The 10464-nt window shown below is 31.5% G+C and overlaps 2 protein-coding genes, 1 long non-coding RNA gene and 1 pseudogene across 4 annotated transcripts; 2 read left to right on the top strand and 2 right to left on the bottom strand.

Moving 5' to 3' along the window:
• The first annotated feature begins 992 nt into the window (after window positions 1-992).
• On the top strand, window positions 993-4032 carry LOC115233833 (protoporphyrinogen oxidase). The gene is made up of 2 exons (XM_029804437.1): window positions 993-2360; window positions 2583-4032. Exons 1-2 carry the CDS (start codon window positions 1239-1241, stop codon window positions 2931-2933), a joined length of 1473 nt encoding a protein of 490 aa, XP_029660297.1. The 5' UTR covers window positions 993-1238; the 3' UTR covers window positions 2934-4032.
• On the bottom strand, window positions 2417-4062 carry LOC115233834. The gene is made up of 2 exons (XR_003883847.1): window positions 3929-4062; window positions 2417-2867 (listed from the first exon to the last, which is right to left on the bottom strand). It is a non-coding gene; the product is annotated as an uncharacterized LOC115233834 (long non-coding RNA).
• A 5054-nt stretch (window positions 4063-9116) lies between these two features.
• LOC115233772 lies at window positions 9117-10464 on the top strand. 2 transcript variants are annotated; one of them, XM_029804349.1, is made up of 5 exons: window positions 9117-9405; window positions 9515-9647; window positions 9715-9835; window positions 9927-10056; window positions 10226-10464. In XM_029804349.1, exons 1-5 carry the CDS (start codon window positions 9261-9263, stop codon window positions 10285-10287), a joined length of 591 nt encoding a protein of 196 aa, XP_029660209.1. In that variant the 5' UTR covers window positions 9117-9260; the 3' UTR covers window positions 10288-10464. The 2 variants fall into 2 exon arrangements, with proteins under 2 accessions (XP_029660209.1, XP_029660208.1); XM_029804348.1 differs by having other exon boundaries at window positions 9119-9444.
• The window catches only part of LOC115233770, a 9837-nt pseudogene continuing 9742 nt past the window's right edge, over window positions 10370-10464 (bottom strand).

Here is a 10464-nt window from a genome sequence, read left to right as displayed (position 1 = left end):
AAAAAGATCATTAAAAAGATATAAAAGTAAGGCTCTTACACGATTAAAATCAAATAAAATCCGAGTTAAAAGGCAAAAGAGCCGCGCGCAGTTTTTAGGGCGTAAAGGTATACCTTTGCGCCCTAAAAACTGCGCGCGGCTCTTTTGCCTTTTTACTCGGATTTTACTTGATATCAAATTATTGTTTTTATGTTATATTAAGAATTTGGATGATATTGAAAGTTGATAATTATTAGCAAAAGGTGTAATAAAAATGTTTTCAACAAATTATTATTGCGCGCATTTTACTATTCCATAAAGAGTGGTGCGCATGTTCCTTATTTTATTGATTTTTATTCTATTTTTCGCGTTTACGCAAAGATACTTATTATATATTCATCTATATATAATTGATTAAAGTCTTAAAGGTGAAGTATAAGTGCCGGTCTACAATAGGCGATTTAAGCCCTAAACCTTATGACTTAACCTCTAAACTATGACGTATTTCGGCACTTAAACATTTCTCGCGCTGCCTTAAGCCCTAATCTCTAAGCCCTAAGCGAGTTGGCCAACTCCCATCTTTTAAAGCTTAGAGCTTGAAGCTAGGATCGATGTAATTTTTCTCTTAAAACAAAGGCTAAATCTTAAATCACCTATTGTAGACCGGCACTAAAGCTTCCTAAAGCTCGTATCAGACTATGCATTGAAGATTGAGATTCAAGATTGACATTTGACCAATCAGAATAAAGAAATTTTAGTCTCTTTTGTTCTGATTCGTCAAATTCCAATCTTTAATCTTCAATCTTCAATTTTCAATGCGTAGTCTGATACGGGCTTTACTCCCATGACTCTCATATTGGCAGCTAATGCCCCGTCTATGTATTTTATATCTATGCTCATAGTAGATAACCTACAAATTATTTTCAATGTGATCGTTTTTCTGATTTCTTTTGAATAATGTTTACACATAAAAAGAAAGAAAAAAATGCAATAGTAATGCCTAAATAGTATTAAAATATTTAAATTTTATTAGGCTTTATATATATATGTGCGATATTCTTATATCCTTAAATTATCTTATCAATAATTTTAGCACATATTTATATTTCATTCATGAATAAAATTCTTTTTATGATATATAATAAGATATATATTTTTAGTGCATATATAAAATAACATATATTTAATCAAGATTGCATTTAATTGCACGATATATTGTGCTAATATTTATAGGAATTATCTCTTTAACTAATATTAAAATGATAATAGTATTAGGGGGTGGTATATCAGGTCTATCAGCAGCTTATTATGCCGCTAATAATGCAAAAAATTCGGCTATCATTTTATTGGAAGCGTCCAGTCGCGTGGGTGGATGGATACGAAGTAGAAAATCACCAACTGGAGCAATATTTGAGCAAGGACCGAGAACTGTTAGACCAGTTGGATTAGCTGGAAAAAATACTCTTAACTTGGTGGAGGATCTTCAATTGAGTAACAAATTAATTCATATCGGACCAAGTCATCCCGCGACGCGGAATAGATTAATCTACGCAGATGAGACATTGCATCTGTTACCATCTTCGTTGAAGGGTATCTTCAAAACGACTTCATTGTTAGATCGTCCTCTGATAAACTGTCTATGGACCGACTTGACGGCTCCCAAGGTATCCAAAGAGGATGAGAGTGTCTATAATTTCGTTCAAAGAAGATTAGGTCAAGACGTTGCGGATAATCTTATCAGTCCTTTAATTTGTGGAATATGTGCAGGAGATGCGCGGAAAATTAGTGTTAATTTTTTGTTCAAATCTCTATTCGAGGCGGAACAGAAATACGGTTCTATAGTAAAAGGCGTATTGGCAAATCGACTAAAAAACATTTTTTCAAAATCGAAAAATGACGCAATAAAAGAAAATAATACGGACAGTGAGTCTGCAAGTTTACATCTGACTTTAGCAGATAGAGCTCAAAAGGAAGGTTGGGCATTGTGGAGCCTGGAGGGAGGACTCGAACAATTACCTCAGGCATTGGCCAATAATCTGAAAAAGCGAGGAGTAAATATACAAACTGAGACAAAGTGTGAAAAACTTACATTTAAATCAAATCGCATAGAACTATTAATTAACGGCAATATTCAAGAATGTTCGCGCATTATTTCGAGTTTACCCGCGAAGAACTTGGCTGAACTAGTGCGGGAACAATATCCCATACTGTCTGCAGAATTAGAGGCGATACCTACCGTAACAGTAGGAGTAGTTAATTTTGAATTTCAGAGGGATATATTACCATTACAGGCATTTGGCTTTCTCGTACCACCGAAAGAGAATCTTCCTCTGCTAGGTGTAATTTTTGATTCCTGCGTTTTCCCTCAAAAGTCTTCTACAGTATGTATGCTTCTACAGTATCTATACTCCGAAACAGTTTTATTTTCCCTCAGGACTTTAGATTTTTAGATCTTTATTTGATTCATGTATAGCAATCCAATTTCCACACACGCAGTTTCTTCTATAATTTTTATTTTTATATATACAAAATTGAGAATATTAAATTATACATCATCGTGTCCAACATTTTATATATATAGGAATTTTGCGACAACGGTTTAGGTGCTGACAGTTATGATGGGCGGTGCTTGGTTCGAAAAATATTTCGGCCCGAATCCATCTGAGGAACATCTATTAACAACGGCGCTTGATCATACAAAAAAGATCTTACATATCGAAGAGGAACCAGTCGCACATAACGTTGCCGTTTTGAAGGACTGTATTCCACAGCATGTCGTGGGTCATACCCAACGTATAAAACGCATCCACAATTACATTTCCGCGCGTCATATTCCCCTGGGACTGTGCGGTTCTTCTTACCAAGGTGTGGGACTCAATGACGTTATTCTGTCAGCAAAACAGGCCGTTTGTGACATTGTACAGAGTAACTATGGGATTGCTCGAGAAATGTAAAACTGCGAGAGGGGCTCATAGCACCACATAAAAGACAAACAATAATACTACATGCAAACACTGTACATGCTGAATTGTAACAATTATAAACCATGCAAGAAAACATAACTTTGCAAACCTGTATAACAATAATATACAAACGAGACTAAAAGAAAAGGCAATAATTGCTGAATGAATTATAATATAAATTACAAAAATTATAAATTATAATTTGAATTGTAATATAACAAAATATATAAAGCTTTTAGTTTCTTATAAGTTTAAGCAATAATAATAGTAAATTAGTATATTTCATTATACAAAACGACATATGAAAATGGAATAGCAAAATGTATTTTGTATGGAGTTGTATTAAATGTAAAATATAATTAGCATTTGTGTAAAATATATATAATATGTTACTTTATTAGGTTTATTAATACATAAATAAAAATAATATATATATATGTATATAAAGAACTTCTAAGAGCTAATCAGAAAAACTAGTTTTCTTTTAGTCCTTATATATACATGAAAAAAAAACATTTTCTGCAAAATGTCACACTTGTGATATTCTTATCAAATAATATATTTGGTAATAGAGTGCAAAATTATATATTAAACTTAACATTTTATCACATATTTATTGAAAACGAATTTACTTTAGTTTGTGTACTTCTTTGTATTTAAAAATATAAAAAGATTTTTGTCAAATATCCATGACAAAAGAATAAACAAATTTTTACTTGCAAGCATAATATTATTGCAAAATAAAGCAACATTTGCCCAGCAATAAATTTAACTAGTTAAAAACATTATTTTTATCTTGATCAAAATATGTATGCAAATCAATTATGTACATCAAACTATATTAATACTACTTGCAAGTTGATCATGCTGATTTGAATTATTTAAATAATTATATAAATATAATTCAACTAAATTTATCTCTCTAAGTTTCTAAATGTTTTACATTCAATAATATAACATTACAATTGTCTAATCTTTGACAGTACCTGCGTATTTAACCTCGTCAAAAGCTTTTCTTGCTTTCTTAAGTTCTTCATTCATTGTTAGAAGATCTTTTACTCTGGCATATTTTCTAGGGTCTTTTCTCACTGCAAGAACAAATAAATCAATAAATTATAAACTGGGAAAACCATATATTACAGTCAATTATCCATATTATAAGGCTATCAAGATTAATGTTCTTATTGTTAACTTTTCTTCTTAATTCTCACTCTTATTCTAGTGATATTGATTGTTTCTTGCATTTACTTTGTCATTTTTAAATAATTATGTGGAATATGTGAATAGTCGGAAGATCAGTGCAAGAAAAAAATATCCCTTTATGAATATTTAACTAATTCACAATACTATACTTTATCATATAGACACATTTGTTTAATCATATTTTTATATGTATAAAACTTTCTGTATATAAAACAGAAAACTTCAAATAGTTTAACTATTTATTTAGGTATCTTTTTTTAAATTTGTATATATCCCAATAACTCGATCACACATGGTCACACAACTATTGATTTTAATCATTGTAATATATATCAAATTATAATTGAACACAATTGTATTATATTAAACGCTTAGTAGCCTGCCAAAAGAGAGTTGATCAACTTTCAACTTTTTTTGGCAAACGCAATCAGAAACAGCACTTTTATATTAGTAGTTGCTATCTTTCGCGACTGACGACGAAGCATGAAGCATTTGCGATGTATTGTAGAATGGCCCTTCTTATGGAGGATTCACACTGCATCCGATTTCCGATGTACGATGTCCGATATCCAATAAGAAAGTTTGTTTTATGTAAAACAAACTCTCCTATTGGATATCGGACGTCGTACATCGGAAATCGGATGCAGTGTGAATCCTTCATTAGGCTTCTCTCTGGATCAACACTTCAGACAGCAGAAGAGAACAGATATACCATTTTCTGTCGCCTTCCTACCAAACCGGCAACGAAGGCGACGTGTGACGCTGCTCTTCTTGATATGCATGATAACATTAAATGTTTTTACAGCCTTTTTGTATTATATAACATTTAAACGAGAGTTGTAAGGAAATGGAAGTAAGAAAAATAGGTTTTCCACTTAGGATTATCCCAAATTATGTTTACCATTTGGAGTCTGCCAGACCTTTTAGCCTTAACATTATTTTAGCGTTTACATTATTTTAGCATTTGCGTTATTTTAGCGTTTACGTTATTTTAATGAATAGTGGACTTCCACACCACCTATGAGGTTCCACTTAATGGCGCGTTAGGTTTTGTAAAGTGGACCTTCGCCTGGAGCCCTATTATACCACATTTCATTTATGTCTTTTACAGACATTTAATTTTTTACACGCCTTTACTTTAGAGGAGTGATATCTTTTGAGGATAAAATGCATATGTCTATTACGGACATAATATTTTTATATGCTTATCCTTTACAAGTGTGATGTTTTTTGCGAACGTAATGTTTATTATAGACATGCTATTTTTTATACGCCTGTTCTTTAAAGATGTGATGTTTTTCGCGGACATGTCTATCACAGATATGACATATTTTTTATACGCCTGTCCTTTACAGATGTGATATGTTCTTTGCGGACATGTCTATCACAGAGATTATATTTTTTATACGCCTATCCTTTATAGGTGTAATGTCTTTTGCGGACATGTCTATCACAGACATGATATTTTTTATACACCTGTCCTTTACAGGTGTAATGTCCTTTGCGGACATAATGTCTATTACAGACATATTTTTTATACGCCTGTCCTTTACAGGTGTGATATCTTTTGCGGACATGTCTATCATAGACATGATATTTTTTATATACCTGTCTTTTACAGGTATAATGTCCTTTGCGGACATAATGTCTATTACAGACATAATATTTTTTATACGCCTGTTCTTTACAGGTGCGATGTCTTTTATAGACATAAAATGTCTATTGCAGATATGATATTTTTTTACACACCTGTCTGTTACAGGTGTGTGACCACAAAAAATATCATGTCTGTATAATAGACATTATATATGTGCGCAAAAAACATCACGCCTATAAAGGAGAGGTGTATAAAAAATATCATGTCTATAATAGACATTATGTCCGCAAAAGATATCACACCTGTAAAGAACAGGCGTATAAAAAATATCATGTTTGTATAATAGACATTATATTCGCAAAAGACATCACACTTGTGTGAGGAAAATAAGAAAAGCAATTATTTATTGTATTATATGAATATTATCCTTATGAAATGCAATTCATTATCCTTTGACATTTTATTATTGCATATCGTTCGATGATGAGGGACCAGCAACATCATTAACATCTGCAGCACATAATGTAAGGCTGCTTTTCCGTTTTCTAGGAGGAGTATTGTATAATTTGTCAGACGACATAAGGGACAAATGTTTTGCATCAATCTCCATGTCTAAAACAGTTTCTCCTTTCGTTTTTAACGCTGATTTGAAAACGCAAATAGCATTTATAGAGGCAGACGAAAGTTTATTTCGTTTTTTTGTTTTTAAATTTGTTAAAACAGAAAACATTCTTTCTGGAACCACATTCGAATTTGGAAGTGATCTAACAGCATTCAAAAGACATTTGAGATTGGGATATTTACAAATATTAGTGGGATACTGATTTTCTAAAATTTGTTTCCACATATCATCAAAATTTAATTTTAATAACTGTCTTTTTTCTGTTATTGTAAAATCTAAATGTAAAGCAAGCCATTCTTTCTTTAAACCGTTTTCGTCGAAAGTGCCAAGAGTTTCAGCAATAAAAGAAACATCATTGAATGATGTTTCTCTATCAAAGTCTAATATAGCTATATCAGATTGGAGAACTTTTAATTTTAATAAAAATTGATCATTAATCGGTAATCTTTTACTGATTTCCTCGGCGGCAGTCACGTAAAATTGTAAACAATTCTCTCGAACATTTGCAACTATATCTGTGTGTCCTTCTCTCATTAATTCGTCAAGGTACTCTTCACATTCAAATCCTAAATGAACTTCTTCTAATGATTTTTGATATCTTTTTTGAGTAAATTGAATATTATCACACAAATGGTTTAAAAGCTCTGATTTTAAAAAGTGTTTAGAAACTGTGGTTAGAAATTCTACTGATTTTGGCTGTAATAAATGTATTCTAGTTTCCTCAGCTTGGAAAAATGCATTAAATGAATTAAAAAAATGTAAAATATGCTTTAAAAATAATAAATAAGCTTTTAAGTCTAGTTTTTGCATCATAGATAATAAATATATTTCAGACTTTGTTTTTTCTTTTATAGCAATTTCATTCAGAAATACCTTGACAGTATCCCAAGACTCAAGAAGTCTTTCAATACATGAATGATGAGAAAGCCACTGTGTATCAGACAGCTTTAAAAATTTTCGATTTGTTTTCTGAAAACATTCACAGAATTCTCCATAAACAGCCAAACACTTCAGATCACTATTAATAAAAATCGCGATTTTTTTAAAAAATTCTTTGCAATAATCCGGAATATTAGCGCTTGCGGCATGTGCAGCCAATGCAACGGAATGGCATGGACATGCAAGTGTTATTAAATTTCTACAAATTTCTTCCAGCTTCTTTTGAAATGAACAATGTTTTCCTGTCATTACGGACGTATCGTCACATGATAAGGCTACAATATTTAGAAATGGAATATTCAGTTCCCACATTTCAGATTTAAATGCATTAAATAATTTTTCTGCGCTGCAATCTCTCGCATCAATATTAATTAATTTTACTAATTGTGAGCAAATGTTTAATGTTTTCGAATCAACATACCGAACAAGAAATGTCATCCATTTTTCATTTGAAATATCATATGTTTCGTCAATAAAAATTGAAAATTTTGTATTTTGAATGCTGTTGACCACGCGATCCGTCTCAACCGGACATAACACATTTGAAATTATGTTTGTACATTTGGTTCGACCCATATTCATTTTTTTCAAAACATTATAATCTTTTCCTATTTCTTGAAAAAGAGTAAGAAGTTCTTTTGCCGTTTGATTCGAAATATTTTTATCAGCGATTAAAGCGGCATACCGAATTTCGGCTAATTTCTTTCGCTTTTCGAATGACAAAAGTGATTCGTTCATGTTCACATCTTCATTAGATTTGTTTGTTTTATTTGTTTTACATATCATTATATGCTTTTTGGTTTCTGCGTGACGATAGATTTGAGACAAACCACCAACAACAGATGTATTACAAAATGTGCAAAAAAATGAATTTACGTCATGTGACACTTCGCGCAGCCATGGCTTAAACGAATCAATCTCTAACCAACGTTGTTGAAAACATTTTCGTGGTATCATTTTATTCGAACGTACATTATTGTCATTATCTAATAATAATGATGTACTTCTTTTGATATTATTTTTATGACAAGCAGAATCCGCATGTCTTAAAACGTGTGATAAGCCGCACGAAAAATTTTTATTGCATATGACACAATGGAAAAGGCTATCATCAAATGATACTTTGCGTATCCAAGACTCAAATCGATCGTCACTAAGCCAAGCTTCTGAAAAGCTTCGCTTAGGTTTCTTTTTTAATGTATTATACATGTGGAGATTTGACAAAAACGAAGATTCTAAGAAAACAAAAAATAAACCAGTATATAAGTATATTAACCCAAAATTAACCCTAAATTAACCCTAAAAATGAACCAAAAATATAAGTAAATTTGAGAGACTTAAAATCGGGATAGCTTCAACTTCCTGAACACCAAGATTTCCGCAAGAGCACGTATTGAAAATACATTTACTTGCAATGAATAAGACAACAAGATAACACGTGACACGTGAAAAATGCGTTATGGAATAAATGCACTACTTCAAGCGACAAACTCAGTTCACTGCGTAGTTCACTGTGAACTATAGTAATACCAGAGAGAAGCCTGAGAGTGGCCATGCCGGCCTTTTTTGTGGGACGCTTTCTGTATGGATGTATATTAATTGGACACAATGTTAAGTCCTTTCATTGGTCAATTGTGCTAGTTAAGCCTATCGTACAATGCTAGGCGATAACGATAGGCGATATCCAATGAGAGCACTGCTTTTTCGAAAAAGGTGTGCTCTCATTGGATATCGCTTATCGCTATCTCTATCGCCTAGCATTTCCAGTACTGGCAGCTGTCTGGCAGTGAATTTTGGAACATAGTTTTTACCAGTAGTATTGAAATGAATGTAGAGGCGTTGCTGTCGGGGATCTTTAGGGCATCAAAAAGAGTTGAATCCCGCGAAAAACGCTAGCCTCGTCTCGTTATCTCTCTGATATATAAATTTATTTAAAAACTCATATTTTTTGGTTTTTATGCAAATTTATGATATGGAAGACATAGAACGTTTTATAAAGATCGTGCAGCAAAAAAGACTCATTAACCAACGCGAATTGGAACATCTTGATGTACCATCTGACGAACATAAGAAATTGATGAAGGAATTACAAGATTTAAAAAGTAGATGCATTCTTTATCATTTTTTATTTTTCATTAAAAGTAATTACTGTTTCTTTATACACATATACACAGAAAATTGTTATGATTACATCGTAAATATTGTTCACAGGAGAAAGAGAACTGTGCAAGGAGAATATTATAAAACATCTTGGTATAATTACAGGGCACAAACACTCTATACACAAGCTTGTACAATCCTCAAAGGATATTTCAGGCTTGCCTGTTCCACATGATTATGCGCAGTATGTAAGAATTTTCCTTCTCTTTTAGATTTTTTTAAGTATTGTAAAACTTGATACTTTCTTACAGAGACTTGACAATAATGTTTACTGATGCGATAGAATTCTTGAATAACATAGGAGATACTTATAAAGCATTTACCAACGTTAAGGAAAATAATATGGATATTTTGCAGCTTACTCACAATGTGGTAAATGTCAGAGAAATTACTCATATATAAAATATTGGAAGGAAATATGTCTAGACTAATCTTTCTTTTTTTTGTTTTTTTTTCTCTTCAGGGAACATGCGTCAAAACTGTAGAAAATGAACTATATCAAATAAAACATAATATTGCACAGTTAGAAACATTGAAGGAGAATATAGCGGTACTTCAACAATGCATCATAGATACTAGCGATAATATAGATGGTAATGTCTAATTTTTCAGCACTTACTAATTATGAAAGTTTTAGTATATATTTTAATGTATAATAATATATGTAGTTTTGTTTAATGACAATATAAAATGTTATGCTAATTTAAAAAATATGGTAATTAATTTGAGATATAGTAACAAAAGATTATATATCATTTTCAGATGAAAGTATGACTTTAACTAATAGTGGTGAATCAACAGACAGTGGAACAACTATTAAGTAATATATTAATATTTATTGTCCATTACTTAGAATATACAAAATATCAAACAGAGGTATGAGATATATATTTATTAAGTGTTATATTAAAATTTCATGGCAGTCATATATATTGAATATCATCTAGTTGATCATCCAGATTTAACTTTAACATTACCAATTGAGGATCTACAACTTCCTG

The sequence above is a fragment of the Formica exsecta genome, unplaced genomic scaffold, assembly GCF_003651465.1.
Source record: "Formica exsecta isolate Colony F162 unplaced genomic scaffold, ASM365146v1 scaffold191, whole genome shotgun sequence".
Classification (NCBI taxonomy): Eukaryota; Metazoa; Arthropoda; class Insecta; order Hymenoptera; family Formicidae; genus Formica; species Formica exsecta.
This window is presented reverse-complemented; position numbering and strand designations above follow the sequence as displayed.